Consider the following 24751-nt stretch of genomic DNA (forward strand, 5'->3'; position numbering starts at 1 on the left):
TTTGTAAAAAAAACTATCTTGAAATCTAATTAAAATGAAAATCATATAAAAATAAGCAATGAAATAATTGGGAGATGGGTCTAGCAGCAAGTTTGACCAAATAATGTATATACATACCCTACTAGTCTCGTACCATGAATATAATAAAGGCAACTTCCTTCATTCTTCCTTTTTGCCTGCTTTATTCTTCTTCAACCTATTGCTGCACAAAGACAAAGGAAAACATCTAGAAAATGGGTATATGGGACTTCATCTCTGGGTCAATGGACTCTGTGAAGGGCCTTTTGCAGAGCTCTTACACGCATGGTTCTGCAGTGGTCACAAAGAGCAAGGAGGTCTCAGCTGATGCACTTCAAAAGGTGAACCATCATGGTTCGGCCGCCATCACCAAGGGCAAGGAGGTCTCGGTCGATGCACTGCAAAAGGTGAACCATCACTTGTCTGATCCCGAAACCCGATCCAAAATCTCCAGGGTAGCTACTGATGTTGCCAAGAAGGCTACCATTGAGGGCCTTAAATCCATCCCTGGTAATCAACATAAACACATACTTACATATGCTGTATCATTCATTGTGGATATAATATATGATCCTTTAAGAACTTTTCAAATGCAAGGAATCTTGATAAATGATTGAACGTATGCGTGTCGAACACTGGAGTCCAAGTAATATTGTCTTGCACAATGTGTATTTTAGCATTTTTACTATGTTTGCAGGTGCATATCCAACTTATAAAATTGTCTCAAAGTCCATAAGTAGTGATGATAAGAAGTTAAAAAGTGAGAACAAGTCCAAGAAACATGATGAAGAGTTGAACACACTGGAAGCCACAGTAAGCAAACTGGAGAAAGAAGTCAATGTTCTGCGCGAGCAAGCAGCGGAACAAGCTGAATAGATGAAGTCTCGAACCACAGTTGAAGCTTCTGTGAAACCCGAAGGGAAGGATCAAGTTCACTGGATGAAGGAATTCATCCGTAGCCATTTCTAGAGGTTGAAATGATGGAAGAATGTCAAGTATGATCCACACATGTTTGTTTAAATTACAAGACATGTTTTATGCTGTATGAACTGAGTCATGGATGACAATGTTTGTGAATGTTCTAATGCCTTTGTTCAAGCGTAGGCATAAGAAAAAACCAGTGTTTCACTTTCAAGTATGATATACACATGTTTGCAGATAATAACAAAGTTTTATTCTACCAAGTTATACAAGATGTTTGTTCTACTAGTTGTTTTCTATGTTTCCTTCAACGAGTTAGCTCAGATGAAATCCCAAACTTGCTGGACGGCACCTCTTAAGGTTAGGTACATGTAGATATTGGGATAAAAAAAAAGTGAATATACACATCCGAAACTCACAACCGAATCCAAGCATCATCTTCATTGATCCTTTGGTTTCTGTAATTGCAATTCTTTTCCTTTTATTCATGAATCTTGCATCTGATACTTTGCCTCAATGATTTTTAGTTTGCTTCATTCTCGACTTTTCTTGCAAAAGAAGCAAAGTTTTTAGCAGGAATCATCATAAATCTCTACCCTTCTCCTCTCTTCACAGGTGCAGTTTATTATCTTTGCTATTTTTTTCCTGGTGTTTTTCTCTACTGACAATCTGAAACATTATCAAAAAGTAACAGGTAATTGCCATTCTTCTAAACTATTGCTTGGAAATTTATTTTTTGGTTTATCTTCTAGAACAATCCATACTCTATTTTAATCTATGTTTTTTCTCTATACTGTTCTGATTTAATTTTTCTCGAAGTCTCCATGTATGATGTATATTAAGACATGGCTATGAAGATATGACCTTTTTAGGTACACGAAAAAAATCTTAAGAAAAACCATTAGAAAGAAATGAACATACTTACATCCGACACTCACACTTGAATCCGAGTAACATTGTATGGTAAAAATGCAGAAACATGATACAGACAGATAAGAATGTAACTCGTCTTTTCATTGTCAATTTGTTTTAAATACTTTTTCCTGATCTGTTCAACTTAGAAACATGTTCTAAACTTTGAATATTTAAAAAAAAAACTAAACATTAGATGTGCTTTCTATTCAATTCAGGTTTTCATCAGATACACGTCAATGGCTTCTTTGTCCAACTTAGTTATTGGAACTGCAAAGTTAATATTTGCTCCCATTGAAAGATGCTTGAACTTCAACAGAAATTTAGATGAAAATGTGAAGATTCTGAAAAAACTGTTGAAAGAGTTGAATACTGTTACGGAAGATACTGAACTAAGAATAAGTGCAGAGATTCATGGTGGGACAATGCAGACAGAAGAAGTGAAAATCTGGTTGGATGACGTTCGAAGGATCAAAAACGAAACTGAAGTCATCGAACAAAAGTCCGGAGAAAAGAAGTTTCTTTCGCGGGTGTTCCTCGGAAAGCCGGTTGAGGAAAAGGTCGTGGAACTCAAGGCTTTTCTCAGAAAAGGCAAAGCATTTCTTGGTATGCTAAAGTCATTCAAGTACATAATTATTGGTGGCGGAGTTGCAGCAGGGTATGCAGCTAGGGAGTTCAATAGGCAAGGCCTTAAGCCGGGCCAATTGGCGATTATTTCGAAAGAGGCGGTGGCACCTTATGAACGTCCTGCTTTGAGCAAGGGATATCTGAATCTGAATCCAAAGGCAGCTGCAAGACTGCCTGGATTCTATGTCTGTGTTGGAAGTGGAGGTGAAAGATTACCTCCTGATTGGTATAAAGAAAAAGGAATTCAATTGATCCTCGGAACCGAAATTGTTAAAGTAAATCTTGGTTTGAAGACTCTCATAAGTGCGGCTGGAGAAATTTTTAAGTTTCAGAGGTTGATAATTGCAACAGGTTCCACTGTAATAAGGTTGACAGATTTCAAGGTAGAAGGAGCTGATGCCAAGAACATCTTCTATCTGAGAGAACTCGAAGATGCCAATAAGCTTGTTGAAACGATTAAAATGAATCAAAATGGAAAGGTTGTGATTGTCGGAGGAGGGTACATTGGTCTTGAAGTTGCAGCAGCTATGAGAATCAACGATTTCCATGTTACGATGGTTTACCCTGAGCCCTGGTGCATGCCTAGGCTTTTCACCCCTACAATTGCTGCATTCTATGAAAGTTACTATGAAAATAAAGGGATCAAAATCATCAAAGGAACTGTTGCGATTGGCTTCAATGCTAATGTAAATGGAGAAGTTAAGGGAGTGAAGCTCAAGGATGGCAGGGTGGTCGAAGCCGACATTGTTGTCGTTGGTGTTGGAGCAAGACCCTTGACAACATTATTCAAGGGACAGCTTGAAGAAGAGAAAGGCGGGATTAAAACTGATGGATTCTTCAAAACAAGCGTGCCTGGTGTATATGCAGTCGGAGATGTAGCCACTTTCCCCATGAAACTATACAACGAATCAAGGAGAGTCGAACATGTCGACCATGCCCGGAAATCGGCTGAACAAGCCGTGAAGGCTATTAAGGCAAATGAAACAGGTACAGAACTTGAAGAGTATGATTATCTTCCATACTTTTACTCTCGATCCTTCGAACTTTCGTGGCAGTTCTATGGAGACAATGTTGGTGAAACCGTGTTTTTCGGAGACAACAATTCATTATCACCAAAGCCGAAGTTTGGATCTTACTGGATCAAAGATGGAAAGGTTGTTGGAGCTTTCCTTGAAGGTGGGACTCCTGAAGAAAACAAGGCTCTTGCTAAAGTTTCAAGACTCAAATGCCCAGTTGAGAACTTGGATCAACTTAAAAAAGAAGGGCTTTTATTTGCCAGCAAGTTTTAAAATGTTTATGATTTGTTTTTAGTGGGACAAAATTCAAGGTTGTCATTGTAATTTGACCTATATACAGTTCCTGGCTTGTATAATATTTGTGTTATGGATTGATTGCAATGTTTCCAAAAGTTGCTTTCAATTCAACTACTTTATTTGAGTGTATATAATCCAATAACACATATATACAATCGGATAGGATGACCACAGTTCATGATCATGAACACAAAAATTGATACAACATATAGATATGTGAAGAAACATATATATTGGCCCCAAAGATGAAAACCTTACTCTATACAACATATCTAAGTTTTAGTGTACCTGGGAATGTGTATGACATTCAACCATAACCAAAAACCACCATACCTACATAATGGACCAATGGATCCCTGAATTTGCAGCCAATTTGACCAAGAAAGAATTTGCGACATTTGAAAATTGAATGAAGAATAACCTACCTAATTCGGTTTATGTACCTGCACCAGAGAGGACATGATATTCTTTCCACTCATGGAGCATTACTATGCATCAGATTTCAGTCTAACAGAGTACACAAAAATGCAAAGGCGCTGATAGCCAATTTAGACTGTATTTAGCAGCGGAGCAGATACATGATTTTGTTAAATGATTTGAGTCAATAAATGAGTTTGTTCATTAACATAAACGAATCGAACACACATATGTTCTTATTCATTTGTTTATTAAATAAACATAAAAATTTTGTTCATACTCATTTATTTAGCTTAACATATAAACATAAACGAACATTATACGAACATTTCACGAACAACTTTTTGAATATTTTGTTCATTTACAATACCCCTAATCATACCATCAATTCCGATGAAATAAACAATTTGAACCTACGTTCTATCAACGAGATGAAAGGATAAGAAGGCGGATGAACAAAAAACAGATCGTTACAAGACAAAAGTAGGTGGTAAAATCATAAACAAACAAAAGCATTAGACCGAACATATATCTTCGATTTCTCAGTTCAATCGATTCTGATTGGACACTTTTAACGTAAGAAAGTTAAAGAACACAAAGTCATCGAGAGTTTCTTTTTGAACAAACACCGATAGGTCAGAGATGATAATATAAAGAACACCAAATCTGTCTTTGTTTGAGCAGTTATACATGATGAGAATACAGAGCAAGTGAGAAACTCAATTGTGAGTAAAGTAAATACCATGGTAAATTTATAACTACTCCACTTACTCGCATCTTTATATTAACCCCTTGACCCTTTGTTTAAGTTCATGTGATAGTTATCTAGGGATCTTTACTTCATCTCTTTCCTTTGTTTTCAACTATGAATCAAGATCAATCCAGGCCAAGTTCCGACATGGTTCCATATGATCAAAACCATACTAAAGGTAAGCTTCTTCTTTGTTCAATTATCATTTTTCTTAAATTGTGTATTGAATTGACAACATGGCTGAATTGAGGGAGAGTAGATGGTCCTAAAATTTTTGAACTTTCCTATATTTTTTATTGATAATCTATTTTTATTCTCAAAATTTTATAAATTTGTCTCTTAACATTAAATATTGTGTCCGTCTTCATTGGGATGATAGCAGATACTCATATAATCCCAACACCACCAAATCCTAATTGCGTAGCAGATTATCCGACCACTCACGCTGCGGGGAAATCCGAGAACAGAGGCGCTGGATTTTGGAGTGGATTGTGATTACTCTTTGTTTCAGATTCATTACGATATATAAACTGGATTTATTTATTTTTGGTTTTATGCAGTTGTAGGGGCGTGTGTTGTTACTGTTGTCCAGACATTTGCTTCTGAGACTGTGGAAACTTCTTCCTCTTGTTTTATTTGGTTTGGATCAACAGTGACATGATTTATTAACCTATACTATCAAGTAATGTAATTTAATCTTTGTATTTATATCCTGAAATTTTTACTTTTGTATCTTGTTTCACTTCTCATAATCTTATAAGATAATCAATTTTCCTTTTTTTTTTATCATGTTTAAATTTTATTCTGTAAGCCTAATAAAGAATTGTAAAAAGTTTTATGGGTTTAATGATAACTTAAAAAAATATAGGGTCAAACTGAATATTTTATAACTTATAATCTTAATAGAAATTTCTTAAAATTTTGAAGAATCCAATGCTGCCATCACCATCCGTCCCTGATGCATACCATATTGCCACATTACTCCAACCTTCGTTCTTTTTAACGTAAATTATATGTTTAGTATATCGGTTATCACTTTTATTTTGTTTTAGTGATTTAATTATTTTTTAAAATCATATTTAATGTTTTGTTTTGATTTCATTTTAATAATTTGTTAGAAAATTAATAGTGACACTGATGTTTCACCATGAAGTAATATCATGTCATCATTAAAAAAATAAAAAATATCATGTTAATTGTTCTATTGATTTTTTTAACAGTATGTCACTAAAATAAAATCAAAATATAACATTAAGTATGATTTATAAAAAATAGTTAAATAATTATAACAGAACAAAAGTGATAGTTAGGATTCTAAACATATATTTTACGATTCTTTTTATAAGTTTTAATAAAAAAATGTTATCTTGATAAATAATTAATTATAAAATTTATTTTTTAAAATGGTGATATAAGAATAAAATAATTTCTATATTCGCCTCTTCCCATCGTTTTTATTTTTATATTTTTATATTTTTAAATCTACTATATCATATAACGACGCCGTTTTGGAAATATATTGTCTCCTAAACCCTAAAGTAAACCCTAGCACCCGCTCTTACTTTCTTTCCTCCTCCGTATCATTCTTGGGTTTCTTGAACCAAAAAAGAAAAGTCAGTCTTGGGTTTACCTGTTTTCCATTCAAAAAGCCGAAAAATCAAGGATTTGGGTTTATTTTCTTCTAAATTTTAATTTAATGCTCAGCGGCAATTTAAATGAGTGGTTTGATGGTTACCCAAATTTAGATGGGATTAAGTTAGAAGAGAGTGAATTTGAAGATATTGAGAGCATTATGGAGATTGGTAAAGAAGCTAACTTTGAGAAAACCCATGTTAGCGGCCTTGGCGTTAATGGGTCTGAGCCAGATTTTGATGGGTTCAAGCCAATTGTTGATGGGTATGCGCCTGTTGCTGGTGAGTCAGGCCGTACAGTGAAGGTAGAAGAAGACGAGTCAAAACCAGAAGTGGAGTTGGGTTTCTCTATTGAGGAGTCAAAGCCAGAAGATTTTTATGTGTTCAAGCCAACTGTTTGTGGGTCTGAGCCGGTGCGAGGTGAATCAGGCTGTACAGTGGAGGTGGAAGAAGAGGAGTTTAAACCAGAAGGGAATCCGACTTTACCTATTGAGGAAGTGATTGAGAAGGTCAGTTTGGATGATGGATTAGAGAGTGGGAGTAGTAGTTCAGAGTCCAACAGCGAAAGCTCTTCGTCGTCATCTTCGAGTAGTAGCAGTGATGACGACGACGACGACGAAGAGGATGAAGAAGAAAAGGTGAAGATGGAGGCTAAAATGGTGGATGGTGTAGATGAACTTGAAGAAGGTGAGATTCTAGATAGTGATGAAGAGGTGGCCGTTGATGGAACCGATGATGATGAAGAGGAGGAGGAGGAGGAAACAGACGAAATCCTTAGTGCGTTAGATATTGAACTTGAGGAAGTTGATCATGATGATGAGGATGCTGGTGCTTCAAAAGGTCCCATCAGATCTAAGAATGAAGCTGAGGTAACAAATTGTAGTTTTTGATTATGTATGTTATCTTTATATAAATTTTGATCTTTTAGTAGTAATTGTTTTCTTGATTTTTAGATATTTGTGTATTTGTATCATGTTTGTATGATTGTCTCGTGTTTCTGCATGGTGTCTAATATTTCCAAGTGAAGCTTTAGTATGTGAAAGTCATTGATTTTGGCTCTGTAAGATGGAAGATTTAAGTTTGTAATGAAACAATGTCATATCCACTCAAATTACTCGAGGCTGTCTCAAAGCGAATCTGTGCATTCATATACCTTCACGTTGTAATCTTACGTTAATCTTGTCTACAATTGGAGCCTTATTTGGTTAATTTTGGAGTTTAAGTCATCAAAAATGAGAGATATATATTCCGTCAAAACGTTGAACTTTATTGCATTGTGATTCTTGCTTGCCAGAGATCAGGCTTTTCAGTGCACTCTGTTCTGGGCCATGGAAACCTATCCCTTGACTTCTCTTGCATGCTCTCTGTAGTTCTGAACCATATGACCAAAATAGCTATCACTGAAGTTAAAATTTCGGCAAGGCATGATGCCTGAGTTAGTTTTGAAAAAAATATTCCGAGTAAACGCTATTAAATTTGGCAGGTTCTCCCCCCAGTTCCACCACTGGATGTTGAACTACAACCCCATCACCAAATGCTGTCTGTTGGAGTTATTTTGTCGGTAAGCTCAAGCTGGAGCGTCTATTGCAAAGTGCAAACTACAAAGGCCAAACCTTAAAGTTTATTCAAATTTCTTTATGTTTCAGAGCTTGGCCACTTTTTTCTGCAGAGTTAAGTCTAATTTTGTTCCTTTAACTGATACAGATGGTTGGTACCAAAGTTATTGTTGAAGGAAGAGATCGGCACAACCCTCTGAACGAAGGTTCGGTTCTTTGGATAACCATGAACAGATCTCCACTTGGATTTGTGGATGAAATCTTTGGACCTGTAAAAAACCCATACTATATAGTACGGTATAATTCCGAGAGTGATGTCCCTGCTGGAATCCATGAAGGCATTTCTATCTCTTTTGTTACCGAATTTGCTAATCATGTTCTCAATGACAAGAATCTTCACAAGAAAGGATATGATGCATCTGGTGAGAATGATGAGGAGTTGTCGGATGATCCTGAATTTTCGGATGATGAAAAAGAGGCAGAGTACAAGAGGATGCAAAAAATGACAAAGAGAAGTATGAATGACCAGAGAGTGGGAAACCAGAAAAGCAATAAGAAGAAAGTTAGAAGTAAGAATGGAGCTTGGAAAACCAATAGGAACTCAGCCCAGCAAACTTCAACAACAGCAATGGGTCAACTTCCACCTAATCGGGGTCAACATAATATCTCCAGAGTCTCGGGATCTTTGGTCAATCATAATTCTTCATCGTCTGTCGTGGGACAACAGAATTTTGTTGGCGGATCCGGCTTTATCCCACCGTTTTCTGTCATGCCATCGTCTTCTGGTATTGTTGCACCTTCAAATGGAGTTTGGAATAATGGAATGCCAGGCCAGCATCCACAGAATACAAATTTTCCGAACATGTTTTCTGCAGAAGGGATGTCAATGCTCTCACAGAATCATCCACAGCGGCCTATTCCTTTGCCAAACCCTGCAATATCTATGCCAAACATGATGCTATATCAGCAGCAGCAATTTGACCCGAGTTTGAGTACACTACCTAATATGGTCGTCTTACCTAGTGGCCAGTCAAGCTTATTTGCTAGATCGGTCTCTGCACCTTGGCTCGAGATTGCCGGTCAAAATGGCTTTAACCAAAGCCCATTTGGAACGGGTATGCAGGCCCAACAACTCCTTAGTGCATTACAAGGTATTATAACAAATGGACCTACAGTAGATGGGAACTGTAATTTGCAACCCAATGGTGTTCAAGGCAACTTTGAATCATCCCAGAACTTCAACATGGGTGCACCATCTAGTCGTGGAAGAAAACCTTATCATCGAGGCCGAGGCCGTGGCCGTGGCGGAAGAGGTCATCGGCGATCTTAAGAGAAATGGGCCTTCTAGAGTTCCTTGATATAGGTAAAACTATATGTTTGGTGTGTAACTTTTTGTTGGATGTTGCAATATAAGATATTTAAGGTGATTAGCATTGAATATTCCTGATTGTTAGTCAAGCCTATTCAAGTTTGAGTTCGCAATTCTTTCATATCTATTAAAGGTGACGTGTTCGTGTACTCAGAAACCAACAATAACAACAAAAATGTTGAAATCAGAAAAAGAGAGAGGCTGAGGAAACAATAATGATCATCCCATTTGTAGTTTCAAGCATATAACAAACATCAAGATATGTCTCATCATTTTAGTACTCAACATAATTGAATAAAGATATCCATGTACAATAATCAACGTCTTCTTTATGCTTCAGCACCTCAATACACACAGGCTTGATTCTTCATTTTCCTGAAATTGTACATTGGAAAATAAATAAAATTGAATCAAAATAGAGCATGTCAGACAAATACCTGTATAACCAGGAATGCTGAAATGAAATTCAGTAAAATGCTCTGAGATTACAGGGTCACATGTACAAGATAATGAACAAGACAGCATTGTTCTAAGCCGTAATCCTTCTCCCATACTCAAAAGAGTTCATTGCTTCTCCATCCTTCGACATCACTCGAATCATTGGTTGTTTCACCATTGGTAGCAAGTTTGGTAAAACCATCAGCTGCACTTTCAATCGAATGCTTAGCGTTACTCGCAGACTTTACATCATTCTCAGTCATATCATCTCCATTTACTTGATCAAGCAACACTAGGCACTCCATGAAAGTAGAAACATAAGAGCGTGTTCCTTGAATTCCAAAATAACCAAGCTCACTTCTCTCAGGATCAAGGGAAACCAGTTGCAGATTATTATAAGCTCCCAATATCAAATCCCCATTTTTCACAAACCCCAGAACCCTTGGCATTGGCTCAGGGCCTGGATTCCCAATACTGAACATCTTAGTCCAAGTTTCTACAACACCATATTTCTTCATCACCCATATATTACACTGAGTATGTAAACACCCCAACTCAATAACAGCAATTGATGATAATTCTTCATATGGAATTACGTATATCTCTGACTGGTTGGGCAAATTCCTCAAATTCCCAGGCAACATAATCTCTTTGAAAACATCATCCTTCATATCAAACCCCATAATTAAAAACTTACACCTATAAACCCCTTGATCTTCCACTCTTTCATAAGCAATCCAATGAACAATTCCATTCACAAAAACCATGAAATCATCAGAATAAAGACCATATCTTAGCGGAGCTAAAGTTCGCCAAGAATTCCTGTTGAACGAGTAAAGCTCAACCTCAACAAATTTGTCCAATACATTTTCCTTGGTGATTTTCAGAAGTTTATAGTCATTTTTCACAGAATCAAATCCAAACCCAACGGAAATTTTATATGGCAAGTGACGCAAACATGGTTTTGGGAGCGTAATGGACTTTTTAATAATTGGGTTGCAGAGGGTGAAGACGATATCGAAACCAAACTGAAAGTCTATCAAACAGAGCAACCCATTGCAAGAACCAACAACAAAGTGATGGTTATCAAATGGCATGTATTCTAACTGGGTGTACTTACTGAAATCTTGGTCATCGAAGTGCAACGAGTATTCCACTTGATGGCGGGCAGTCATGACAAAGAAGAGATTTTTGTTGTTATTCCTGCAACGAAGCTTTGAGTGATGGCGGGCATGGCTGGAAATGAAAAATGGGTTCTTGATGAGAAAATTCCAGGCTTTGGAAACGCACATGCATTTCCCCAGGGATTTGGCTGGAAGTCTGTTGAAGATCTCGAGTAAGATTTCTTCAGTGATATGGCCTGGAAACGCTGCTTGTCCAGACATCTTTTCGGGATCAGATTTCTTCACTGGCTGATTTTGTGTTTTCTTTGTTGCGGATTGTTTGGATCGGGAGGAAATGGTAGCTCTGTTTTTCTCGTTTCTTCCATGGATAATATCGTTGCTTCACGTCTCTCCCAAGTCCTATTCATTTAATTGCCTTCTAAATATCTGGCCAAAATAATAATTATTTATAAATAAAATTTAAATTTATATCCAATGCCCTGCGATTTAATTAAGGAAATATTATTTCGAATCTCTAAATCGTTTTTGGTCCCACGGTTTTTTTCTAAACCATTCACTATTATCTTTTTAAAAGAATAAATTATATAAGTTATCATAAAAATATTTGTAAATTTTTTATGTTAAAATTTTAAAAGTAATAAAATATCACTAATATTATCGTTTTAAAAATAATCTAATACATTTAAATACTGAAATGTTACTATTAAATCGCGTTAGATTATCATTGATCAGTAATTTATTTTAAAAACATAATTTAAGATATTTAAATAAGATTTTTCTAAATCCTAATTTCAATATCATGAATAAGAATATGAACAAGAAAAATAAAAGAAATAGGAAAATGCATTGATTTATATAAGAGAATTCCAAAATTTATTGTATTGTCCAATCTTATTATGACATTCTTTAAACTTTGACAATAAAAATATTAATCCTCGCCTTGAATTTCTTCATACTCATATAATCATAAATATTTGATTTACTGATTAATTAACTATGGTCGAATACTATAAAAATTTTCATTAAATCAATTGATTATTATTTCATAAGACTTTAATTTAATATAATTAAATTTGATTTAAAGTTTACTCGTAAATATAATTTTATTTTGAGTTTAGATATATTTAAATTTTATTATGTGTAAACTTTATCTAGTTTTTTAAAATTTAGGTTCACATGTAATTTAGTTGAAAGTTGTAGTTAATTTTGGTTTTGAATATTTAGAGGTTTTATTTAGAAGATGAATTATATCATTTATTACTAAGATTTCTATTTTTGTATTGAAAATATTATTAAGCTATAAATGAATATAATTGTAACATCAAATTTTAATTTTACATATAATTATATCATTTAATTTTGTAACTATCAAATGAATTGATATTTTTATGGTGACATGGTATTAATATGTGTTAACGTGGAAGTTCAAAAATAATAATGTTCTATTTCATCTTATAATAATCTTCATCAAAATTATATTTTCTTCTTCCATTTTTAGTCGTCACATAAATTGACACTCCGTGACACCTTTTACGATCACACTAAATACTTAAAATTCGTCTTATTATCTTATATCACTGTCTTTATTTAGATTTTTTCAAAATATATTTAAAACTCTTACAATTAAACAAAAACTATAAGATAAAATAAAATTGGACTTGGGAACTTTTTTAAATTTGAGATGTTTGAAATGTTTATTCAGTAATCTAAATGTTGATAAGTATTATTTTAAGAAGGCGAACAACATGCATTAAAATTATCATCATCTTACCAACAATCAACTGGTCTAGTGGAACGAGACATTAGATTTCTTAAGCAATATCAGAGGTTTGAACCCTGACGTTTGCGAATGGAATAAATTGGGCTGGGAGGGTCGTCTTCACCTCTGCAGTATCCGATCAGGATTAGTCGAACAATAGATCGGATAACAATGATTAATTAAAAAAAGAGCAAACTGAGTTGGGAGGGTTGCCCTCGCCTCTGCAGTACCCGATATAGATTAGTTGGACAATAGATCGGATACCAATGATTAATTAAAAAAAATTATCATCATCGGAGGATATCAAAATATTAGCACGTTAAATCTTTAGAAGAATTTTTATTGTCAGTTTTGAGTAAGTTTCGTGAAAAATCAGTCCACTAAGAAAGAAAATAGAATGAAATATGAACGTCTTCATATTGATATTGTCACAAATGATGACTAATGATGGGTGACAATTGATCGATAAAAAAATAATAATGCCTAAAATTGAAATATTTTAAAATATTAGTGACAAAATTAAAACACAAATTAAATAATTTATTAATTAAAAACAATATTATTTTAAATATCAAATCAATGTCTTTACCTAATTATTATATTGACGAAAACTATCGTTAACATTAATATATTGTTACAGTTATATAATTAAATTTGACATTTAATGTTACAGTTATATAATTCCCTGTTTGGTTGTTTACATTTAACAATGATTTAATATAATTAAATTTGACATTTAATGTTACAGTTATATAAATTTATAATTCAATAATATATTTTTGATTCAAAATAAAACATTCGCCTAATATGATGTGATCTATACTTAAATTTATACTAGCATGTGTATATATATCAGAAATTCATAATAAAATTTCAACTTGATTATTGTAAAGCAGGGGCTAAACCCTAAAATAAAGGTAACAAATACGAACCGTGCAAATAATTGAGGTCACGGAAAGGCTGCAAGCCAAATTATTTCGCGACATTGAGGCAGATTCCTCGCCTCTTCTTCTTTATTTGCAATTTAGTTTTTCTGGTTATCTTGTAATTAATCCTGTTACCGAAATCATACGACACATTTGGCTTGGTTAAACTTGTATGTGGTCCACAGTTCATGGCTGTATCTGCTCTCAATGTTTGGGTTGAAATCAGCTTTGCCATCATTTATCCATTTTCCGGTTTATATCCCAAATCGTAATCATTCTTTTAAGGGTAAACTACATATTTGATCACTTTTATTTGAGTTTTATAAATTTATGGTCACTAGATTCAAAAAACATAATACATAGTGACTTTCGTTTTATTTTAATTAAGATGTGATCACTGAAATGTTAATTTCCATTAGTTTGATGATGTGGTGCATTAGTAAAAGGGTTTAATTTTTTACTTTAACCCTTGAACTTTAGATAAAAGACTATTTAGGGATCATTTTATAAATTTAAAGTAATTTAGGGACACAGTTCTAATTTACCCATTTTTAATATATTTTTCTTCTTTCACCACTTGTTGCGATTGTTGTTGGAACGAGTGATCAAGGTGGTCTGGAAAAGCTTTCTTTAAAGGAAGAATAAAGTTTTTTTTTTGAATTTTTTCTCGCCGGGTTCTGGACCCAAAACGGCGAGTTTCAAGTCACTGGCGGTCAACACTGCGTCAAGTTAGCTCGGCTCATCGAAACTGGTTGGATAAGGAAATGCTTCGTTCGGTTAGAACACCAGAACGAGTCAAGAGCTTGTCACGAAGCTAGTGAAGAGAAGAAATTTAGCTCCGACATGAACCATAAGTTTTTCTGGTATTTACAATTTAGGGATTTAGTTTTTTTTTAGGAATTTTTGAATGTGAATGAAAATAGCAGTAGCGGAGGCGACGTTTCCTCATAGAGTTGATATCTTTTTCACCATTTGTTGGAGCTAAACAAGTTATTGGATTCACCAAGGGGTATTATTAATATTAATTTCTTAATTGATACAACTTTGGAAGAAGCATGAAGGCTCCACCAAATTGATTTTTGGCAAATCCTGTTGAAGGTTTGATTTATGTCGAGTGTATATATGAAATCATGAAATCTACCTATTTTAGTCCCATTGAGTATAAGAATATCATCCGAAGCTTGAATTTATGTTTAGCTCTTCTATTGCAGCAACCTGCTACGAGTGCAGTAATAGATTCATGAATGGATAACGTTAACAAAAATGTGTGTCCCTAGTGCTTCGATGTCGATTTTTGAAGTTTATAAGTGTTTACTGTGTTTTTTTTTTTTGCAAATTTTGAATCCCACATTGGTTTTGTATAAGGAGGAGGGGAAATTCTTTTGTTATAAATAGAGCCCTCCTCCCCTTAGTTTAGCATCTCACAAATAGTTTTCTTCTATATTAGGCTATTGTATCTTTCTCTCTCTTTGTAATACCTGCTACGAGTGCAGTAATAGATTCATGAATGGATAACGTTAACAAAAATGTGTGTCCCTAGTGCTTCGATGTCGATTTTTGAAGTTTATAAGTGTTTACTGTTGTTTTTTTTTTTTGCAAATTTTGAATCCCACATTGGTTTTGTATAAGGAGGAGGGGAAATTCTTTTGTTATAAATAGAGCCCTCCTCCTCCTTAGTTTAGCATCTCACAAATATAAGTTTTCTTCTATATTAAAGGCTATTTGTACTCTTTCTCTCTCTTTGTAATATTTCCTCTATTAGTGAAATATTATTTTAGTAGTGTTCGAGGACGTAGGCATAATTTTGGCCTAACATCGTTAAATTTTGGTGTTCTCTTTTATGTCTATTTAATAGCTATTATCAGGTATAGTTGTTGTTAATTATTGTCCTATTAATTACTTTCACACTAGTCACCTAGATATAGTTTTCAAGGTGAAATTATTATTATCGGTGGAAATTAACCCGTCTTCCACAACAATTAGCATAAGAGCTCTTGGTTTATTTTAGTATGCTCTGTGGTTGCGGCTTAGGCTGATTTTCCACATCAGAAAAAAATTTCCTTTTGCTAATTAACATTCCGCATTGACAGCTATTAAATAGAATTTGTAGCAGAAATGGCAAACGACACAAAAAGTATCCAAATCGTCATCAACAACTTCTTCATCTTCAATTTTGGCAAGAAATACTGTGACAAATGTTAGATTTGCAGTGGAGATTTTTTATAGAACCAGTCATTTCGGCATGTGGCAAAGTGAGGTTCTAGATGCCCTATTTCAGCAGGGTCTAAACATTGCTATTGAAGGAGAGGAACCGGATGATGTTGAGGAGAAAGAATGGAAGAGGATCAATAGATTGACATGTGGTACTATTCGATCGTGTCTTTCTAGAGAGCAGAAGTATGCATTTTCTAAGAAAACTTCTGCAAGTAAATTGTGGAAGGCACCGGAGGAGAAATTTTTGAAGAAAAGCGGTCAGAACAAGCTCTACATGAAAAAGAGATTGTTCTGCTTCAACTATTACCAGGTACCACTATGAATGATCACATTACTAGCTTTAATCAGATGGTGACTGATCTGATGAATATGGACGTGACTTTTGAAGACGAAAATTTGGCTCTAATGTTGATGGGATCACTTCCTGATGAGTTTGAGTATCTTGAAACTACTCTACTTTATGGGAAGGTTGATGTGTCTCTCAGTGAAGTAACAACTGCCTTGTATAGTTATGAATTGAGAAAGAAAGACAAACAAGAAAGCACAAGTGTCGAAGCAGAAGCTCTAGTTGTTAGAGGCCGTTCGAAGAGTCAGAATAAAGGAAGGAGAGGGAGATAGAAGTCAAAGTCCATATTGAGCAAAGATGAATGTGCCTTTTGTAAAGAAAAAGGGCACTAGAAGAAAGAATGTCCCAGGCTAAAGAATGAAGGCAAACCTGAAAGGGGAAAGGCTGTCTCAGAGTCAAATGTGGTCGAGTATGATGATGCAGATTCATATTTTGCATTCGCTGTTACGCCATCAACCAGTTGTTCCAGTTCATGGCTATTAGATTCAGCTTGTAGCAATCATATGACCCCCAATAGAGAATGGTTCTTTGATTTTAAAGAACTAAAAAGTGGAATTGTATACACAGTAAATAATTACCCTCTTGACACACTTGGGATTGGTTCAATTCGCTTGAGGAATCAGGATGGATCAATCAAAACCTTAACAGGTGTCCATTATGTACTAGATTTAATGAGAAACCTCATCTCTGTGGGAACCTTAGAGTCAAAAGGTTTAGAAATGAGGGCAAAACATGGGATTATGAGGATTATCTCTGGTGCACTGGTGACAATGAAGGGAATCCGGAAAAGAAACAATGTGTATTACTTTCTAGGTAGTATAATTTTTGTGACAACAGTAGTGGCTGCTTATACTGATGAACATGAGTCAGAAGCAACCAGGTTATGGCATATGTGTTTGGGGCATGTTGGTGAAAAATCCTTGAAATTGTTGATAGATCAAGGATTATTGAAGGGTGCTCGGGATTGCAAATTAGTTTTTGTGAGCATTGCATCAAAGAGAAAAAGACGAGGGTGAAATTTGGAACAACAATCCATGATACTAAAGGTATTTTGGATTATGTTCATTCAAATGTATGGGGGCTTTCCAAGACAACATCATTGGGAGGAACACACTATTATGTCACATTTGTTGATGATTTTTCCCGGAGAGTTTGAGTGTATACAATGAAGACAAAGGATGAGGTGCTAGGATTTTTCCTTAAATGGAAAAAGATGGTAGAGACTCAAACAGGCATAAAAATCAAACGTCTCCTTACAGACAATGGTGGAGAGTACAAAAATTATCTATTTCTGAAAGTCTGTGAAGAAGAAGGTATTGTCAGGCACTTCACTATCAGATATACACCACAACAGAATGGGGTGGCAGAGCGTATGAACCGGACATTAGTGGAGAAGGTTCGGTGTATGTTGTCTAATGCTGGGTTAGGCAAAGAATTTTGGGCTGAGGCTTTGGTCTATGCTTGTCACCTTGTCAACCGCTTACCATCGACTGCTATTGGTGGTAAAACACCATTAGAGAAATAGTTTGGAGATCCTGCTACAGATTATGATTCCTTAAATGTGTTTGGTTCCACTGCATACTACCATGTTAAGGAGTCAAAGCTGGATCCAAGAGCAAAGAATGCGATCTTTATGGGGATCACCTCTGGTGTAAAAGGCTATCGTCTTTGGTGTCCAGAAACAAAGAAAATAATCTTCAGCAGGGATGTTACCTTTGATGAATCTACCATGTTGAGAGAGGTGACTTCAGAAAAATTGGAACAGACAGATGGAACTCCAAAACAGGTGGAGTTTGAAGGAGGCAAAATTGTCCCAGCCAGTAAAGAAACTGATGTTGACTCTCTTATGGTAGAAGAAGAGTCAGATGAAGAAGAGGTTCAGACCCAAGAACCTCCACAGCAACATGAATCAATTGCACTCAGAAAGGGAAATATGACCATTAGACAACCTGCTCGTTATGCTGATATGGTCTCTTTTGCATCACCAATTGCAATTGATGACGTTCATGCCACTTTAATGAAGCAGTCCAAAGTTCAGAACATAAAAAGTGGAGGATCACCATGAATGAAGAAATGTAATCCCTTCAAAAGAATCAGACATGGAAACTAGTTAGTCTTCCGAAGAGAAAGAAGGCAATTGAGTGCAAGTAGGTATATGCAAAGAAAGATGGATTTCCTGACAAGAATAACATCCGCTACAAAGCAAGATTGGTTGCTAAAGGCTACGCTCAAACGGAGGGAGTTGATTATAATGAAGTATTTTCTCCAGTTGTAAAACATTAGTATTTTCTCCAGTTGTAAAACATTCCTCCATTAGAATTTTGTTGGCTTTGGTAGCGCAGTTGAATTTAGAACTAGTTCAGATGGATGTAAAAACTGCATTTTTACATGGAGACTTGGATGAGGAAATCTACATGACTCAGCAGATGGATTCAAAGTTGCTGAAAAAGAAGAGATGGTGTACAAATTAGAAAAAACGCTGTACTGATTGAAGCAATCTCCAAGGCAGTGGTACAAGCGATTTGACAAGTTTATGATAGGGCAGAAGTACACAAGAAGAAAATATGATCATTGTGTATATTTACGCAACCTACAAGATGGATCATATATATATATCTTCTTCTTTATGTTGATGATATGCTGATAGCTTCCAGGAGTCAGACAGAAATTGCGAAACTAAAGACTCAATTGAACAGGGAGTTTGAGATGAAGTATCTTGGTGAAGCAAAGAAGATTATAGGCATGGAGATATAATGTAATATCCTCAATATCGGGTTAGTGATCAAATTGTAAAGTTTCAGAATTTGGTGACTAGAGTAGAACAATGGATTAGTTCAATGATTTATTTGGAAATAAATCATAAAAGTTGTTAGTAATTATTAGATTAAGTAAAGGGTAAAATGATCATTTGACATGAAAGATTTTTTATTTTCCCTTATAAGATAAGGAAACCAAGAGGGAAGAGGGAAAAGAAGTTCCAGAGTTCTCTTCATCTTTCTTCTTCCTTCACGCGTGAAAACCAAGAACCAAATATGATTTTTCTGATTATTGGGTTTTTGGTTAAATTTAAGATTGGTTTTTTATTATTAGATGATAACTAAGCTTAAGGAAAGCTTAAGTTATCTTAAAATCAAAGTATGATGGAGTTAGGAGGGATTAAAGATTTGAGGTTCTTAGAAGAAATCTTGGAATAGAGTTCATAACTTGAATTGGAAGTTAAATTTGACTTTTCATCAATTTAATTAAGAGATATGAAGTAATAAAATTGGATTTGGAACATGTTAGAAATTGAGTACGATTCTTGAATTTTATAAGGAGGATAAGATTTTGAAGTTAAAGATGGCTTATATGAATATAAATTGGTTTAAGGATGTGTATATGAATTAAGAACATGAAAGGGGATGAAAGATGAAGTATTTGAGTTGATTTGAGTGGATTTTCGGGCTTAAAAATGAATTCTGGGCTATGTGCATCGATACACATTCAATGTGCACCGATGCATCAAGGGTAAATTTCCAAAAATTGTTCAGTGTGTATCGATGCACAAGAAGTGCATCGATGCACCCCTTAAAAATGGAAACATCGAATGCAATTAATGCATCGATGCATAAGGAGTGCATCGATGCACATGTTAAGGGATGCATCGATACATTGTAGAATGCATCGATGCACTTCAAGGGAAATTGAAATAGACATTTATTTTGGTCTAAGAAATGATAGATTAGAGTATATCAATGGAATACTGATATGTATCAATGTATGATTATGTATATATCGAACACGAACAAGGTCCGGAACGATCCTCAAGCTAATATTCGATCAAAAGAAATGAAATTATAAAAGTGGATTGGAACTTAGTGAGGCCAAGGTGAGTGCATATTATTAGATTGTGCATATTATTATATGGAAATTAGACTTGTGATAAGTTTGTTTCCAATATTTTAGGTTTGCATGAATAAAAGCATGATTAAGTTTGTATTATGTGTATATGCTTTGTTCATATTATATGTTATGAGGTATGAATTTATATGATATGGGTTATATGATAACGAAATATGTAACTATATGTGAACCTTATGAGCTGTATGAATATGTGAAATAAGTTATAAGGTCACGAATCATGTATAATAGTAAATGTTGTATGTGATAACCATAGAAAGAAAATAAGTTAAGTGATCATGAACATGTAAGTATATGTTTAGATGAAGATATAATAGAAAAACATAAATTACATGAGTCAAGTTTATGGAAACTATTATAATTTACTTATAGTATTAAATGAAAAGTGAGATAAACTAACTAGCATTGATTTATAGGACAATATGAAAATAGAATATTAATTAGGAGATCTGTATGTAAATAATGATAATCATATGAGAGATAAGTTGTATGAGAAAGATTAATGTGCTTAGATGAGCTATGATATAGAAATTACATGGTAAAGATCTATGAAGTCATAGGAAAATGTTATAAGAGTAATGTAAACTTGAATTAAGAGAATATAATAAATTTATATATAAATGAATTTATATCAGTGATATATGTTAGTATGCTACAATATACGTTATAGGATCTATGTAAGCATAAGAGAACAAAATATGAGCTAGGTGTTATGAATATAAACGATGATATGATTATGTACAATAAATTAGGGATTTATGATCTAGGTGTTTATATGTCTATAAAAAGATATAAGAACAATATATATAAGCTACGAAATAGGAACTGTGGGATTTTAGTGCTATATAACATTATCTATATTATTAAGTACAAATGTGATATCCATATATGACAATGATTTGTGAAATTGTATGAAAATATGATATGATCTATGAGATAATAAATCATGTGAATTATATGGAAGTGATTTGTGTGTACATGTCTGATATGTCTTACATGATATATATGATTTTACAAGAAATGACATGAGCTATGTGATTACATGATTATAAGAGATCAGACATGCGATAAGAGATAAGTGTTATGAATGTGTGAATATGAAATGACTTAAATAATAATGCCCATGTTATGTGTAATGAGAGCTAGGGGTATAGTTGGCATGCCAAGAGTCGAGGGTCTACGCGGTCATTCGGGACATATATGTATTCCTTGGAACATGTGTGATGTCTTTTGAGACACATACTTGATCATTTGTATATGTATATGATTCTTAAGGAATTTTCTACGTGGTCCTTAGTGACATTTTATATGGAACTTCGGTGCAATTCTACGTGGCACTACGGTCTATTTCTACGCGGCACTTCGGTGCATTTATACAAGCTGTGGTGACAGCATTTGTGCACAACCTCTATAGACTCACATATATATAGTTCTCACATTGTACATGGGCTAATAAAGAGATAATATTAATAAACTTGATATGATGATATGTTTGTTTCCTTGTAAAATGTTATGTGTGATATATGATTGTACAAATGGTAATTACAGAATCAATGATAGTGATAAGCATGAAGATGATGATATAGTTGCTTCTGTGTATGTGTTTTATGATAGAACATATATGAGTATATGTTAAAGTATATGTGAATGATTGTAATTGATTTACATGATGATATAGTAACAAGTTTACAAGATAAATGATATAAATATAAGAGATCATAGAAACTTGAGATAAGAGATATGAATAATAATGACATATGTGGATATATGTATTTGTTACCTGTAAAAGTGTATGAATGGTATGAATGATAGTAGTAATTGTTTATGTATGATTATTAGTTAAAGTTTGCATTATATGTTTAGTTGCCTCACTAAGTCATAGACTTAGCGTGTGATTGTTTCACACGTAGGTTACAGAAGCGAGAAGAGAAGCGAAGAAGAACAAGACAAGTCAGCATTTCCCTTACAAAATTTCATATCAGAAAATAGATGAATTAAATGTGTTTGGTTAATTTGAATACAATTGGCATGTACTAAGTGATTGAGTTGAATATGCTCTGATCGATTTTGGTTATTTTGGTCAATTTATGTAGATAAATCACTTTTATTTAATGAAAGTTTTAAATTTTCTTTGAATTTTGGTCAAGAGTCAAAGTTTGAAAAGTAAATGTGACACCTCAGACTCGTAATCGAGTCGGGTACGGGTCTGAGGGTGTTACATATCAAGGGATAAGAAATTGGGGAGGCTTTGTTTGTCTCAGAAAGAATATCTGAGGAAGGTACTAAAACGTTTTGGCATGAATGAGAAGTCAAAACCAGTTAGTACACCTCTTGCTCCTCATTTCAAGCTCGGTGCATGTAATATCCGCAATACCGGGTTAGTGACCAAATTGTAAAGTTTCAGAATTTGGTGACTAAAGTAGAAGAAGGAAAGAATTCAATGATTATTTGAATATATATTGAAGGTTATTTGGTAATTATTAAAGGAAATTAAGGGTATTATGGTCATTTGACCAGAAATATTTTTATAATTTTTTTAAGGTAATATAAACGTGGGAAATTGGAGAAGTATCCAGAGTTCTCTGCTCCTTTCTTCTTCTTCATACGTGGGAGAGCAAGGCAAAGGTAAGTTTAATTTTAGTTGGTTAATTCTGGAGTTTTAAGCTTAGTTTTGATTCTTTGGGTATTAAATAAGCTTAAGGAAAGCTTATATGGGATTTAAACAATAAGATAAAGGAATTATGAAGGAATTTGCAATATGAGTTTTAAGATGAAATTTTGATATGGTATGGTTGTTGAAGTTTTATGGATGAATTTGACTTGTCATAAATCTAATTAAGAAGTATGAAGTGTTAGAATTGGAATTAGAACACATTGAAAATTTGGTATGATTTTTGAATCTCATATGGAAGATAGGATTTTGAGGTTTAAGATGAAATAAATGAATATAGATTGGTTTAAGTATGTGTACTAGAGTTAAGAATAAAAAGGGGATGATATATGAAGTGTTTGAGTGGAAATGAAGTAATTTTCGGGTTGAAAATATGATTTCTGGGCAAGGGAATCGGTACCCATTCAAGGGGAACCGATACCCCTTCAAACGAACAACATTTCCAGAATGTCATTAGGGAATCGATACCCCCATAGTAGGGAACCGATTCCCCCTAAAGGAAAATGTGCATATTGGTTTAATAAGTTCGTTTAAGTTGCTAGTATTCAATTACAAGGTGTAGGTATCTAATGATTACCTCGAAATGTACATTTATGTAGATTCTACGCATAAAGAAATTCCGGAACGTTTGGCAAGTAAGATCGATCAAGGGAAAGATAAGAGATTTGAATTGACTAGTGAGGCCAGGTGAGTGCATATTCAATAGTATATGATGTGCGATGGGAATAAGACTTGCGATGAGTCTATTTCCTGAAGTGTTACACATGAATGCATGATTAAAGGCATGAGTTGAATATGCATGTATGTATGCTTGATTATATGGATTGATCTGTTCTTTTATGTGTTAGATGATAAAGTATAAGTAATTACATAAAAAAGGTTATGAATTATATGAAATATAAACTATGTGATCATAGTAAAATATAATTATTATTATATGATAAGTGAAATAAGCTAGATGGGAAAGATTCATATGTTTAAATAAAACTATAACACATGGGGTGTATGATAGAAATTTATGAAGTTATATGAGAAGATTATAGGAGTTATATGAAATTGAATTAAGTAAACAGATTAGATTATATATATATAAAGAAATAATAGAAGTGAGATATGTTTATAAGTCTGCCCTAGATGAATATGAATATGAATTATAGAGTGCTATATGATTTATATTAGGATAAATCTTGAGGATATATATATAGATAGATATGAAATGCAATGAAATGAGTTATATGAATACATAATTATGTGATGAAATGGTGGATTACCTGAACATGTGAATATATATGTCTAAGAGAAGGCATAAGATTAAGATATAAGCAATGTGACTATAAGTATATCTGTGCTCTAAGTGATATGACTTATAGGTATTTCTATTATAATGTTACATAATATGTTATGGATGTTAAATGAATTATGTGATGGTATAAGAAATGATATGAAATATATATGTGAAAACAAGTATATGTTATGAGATAAGACCTATGACTATAAGCTACGTGAAAGTGTTCTAGGTGTTTTGATATATTATATGAAGTATATGATCTTATGTGAACAAGATATGATAAGTATGTTACATGAATAAAGGTGATTGGATGAGAAATGATAGAAATTATATGAAAACATGACATATGTGACATGTGAATTATATGGAAATGATCTACGTGTAAGTGAACTACGTGACTATGTGATAATATGAAAAGAAGCTATGTGATACGTGATATGTGAAAGTGAATTACAAGTTTATGTGAATATTTGAAATGAAATAAATGATAACGCCCATGTTATGTGTCATGAGAGCTAAGGGTATAGTTGGCATGCCAAGAGTCGAGGGTCTACGCGGTCCTTCGGGACA

At 34.0% G+C, this 24751-nt stretch overlaps 4 protein-coding genes across 5 annotated transcripts; 3 read left to right on the forward strand and 1 right to left on the reverse strand.

Annotated features, from left to right (window-relative positions):
* The first annotated feature begins 171 nt into the window (after positions 1-171).
* LOC120122466 lies at positions 172-1114 on the forward strand. The gene is made up of 3 exons (XM_039141610.1): positions 172-528; positions 716-872; positions 912-1114. Exons 1-3 carry the CDS (start codon positions 234-236, stop codon positions 985-987), a joined length of 528 nt encoding a protein of 175 aa, XP_038997541.1. The 5' UTR covers positions 172-233; the 3' UTR covers positions 988-1114.
* A 244-nt stretch (positions 1115-1358) lies between these two features.
* LOC120122443 (monodehydroascorbate reductase, seedling isozyme-like) lies at positions 1359-3814 on the forward strand. The gene is made up of 2 exons (XM_039141578.1): positions 1359-1633; positions 2070-3814. Exon 2 carries the CDS (start codon positions 2091-2093, stop codon positions 3765-3767), a length of 1677 nt encoding a protein of 558 aa, XP_038997509.1. The 5' UTR covers positions 1359-1633; positions 2070-2090; the 3' UTR covers positions 3768-3814.
* A 2679-nt stretch (positions 3815-6493) lies between these two features.
* Positions 6494-9586, forward strand: LOC120122429 (H/ACA ribonucleoprotein complex non-core subunit NAF1-like). Of its 2 annotated transcripts, XM_039141569.1 has the most exons (4): positions 6494-7207; positions 7349-7459; positions 8074-8151; positions 8295-9586. In XM_039141569.1, the coding sequence occupies exons 1-4, from the start codon at positions 6656-6658 to the stop codon at positions 9474-9476; spliced, it is 1923 nt and encodes a 640-aa protein (XP_038997500.1). In that variant the 5' UTR covers positions 6494-6655; the 3' UTR covers positions 9477-9586. The 2 variants fall into 2 exon arrangements, with proteins under 2 accessions (XP_038997500.1, XP_038997493.1); XM_039141562.1 differs by having other exon boundaries at positions 6494-7459.
* A 131-nt stretch (positions 9587-9717) lies between these two features.
* On the reverse strand, positions 9718-11479 carry LOC120122458 (F-box/kelch-repeat protein At3g23880-like). The gene is made up of 2 exons (XM_039141601.1): positions 10005-11479; positions 9718-9890 (listed from the first exon to the last, which is right to left on the reverse strand). The coding sequence occupies exon 1, from the start codon at positions 11336-11338 to the stop codon at positions 10070-10072; it is 1269 nt and encodes a 422-aa protein (XP_038997532.1). The 5' UTR covers positions 11339-11479; the 3' UTR covers positions 9718-9890; positions 10005-10069.
* Positions 11480-24751: the final 13272 nt, after the last annotated feature.

Source organism: Hibiscus syriacus, unplaced genomic scaffold (genome assembly GCF_006381635.1).
Source record: "Hibiscus syriacus cultivar Baekdansim isolate YM2019G1 unplaced genomic scaffold, ASM638163v2 tig00001120_pilon, whole genome shotgun sequence".
In the NCBI taxonomy this organism is placed as follows: Eukaryota; Viridiplantae; Streptophyta; class Magnoliopsida; order Malvales; family Malvaceae; genus Hibiscus; species Hibiscus syriacus.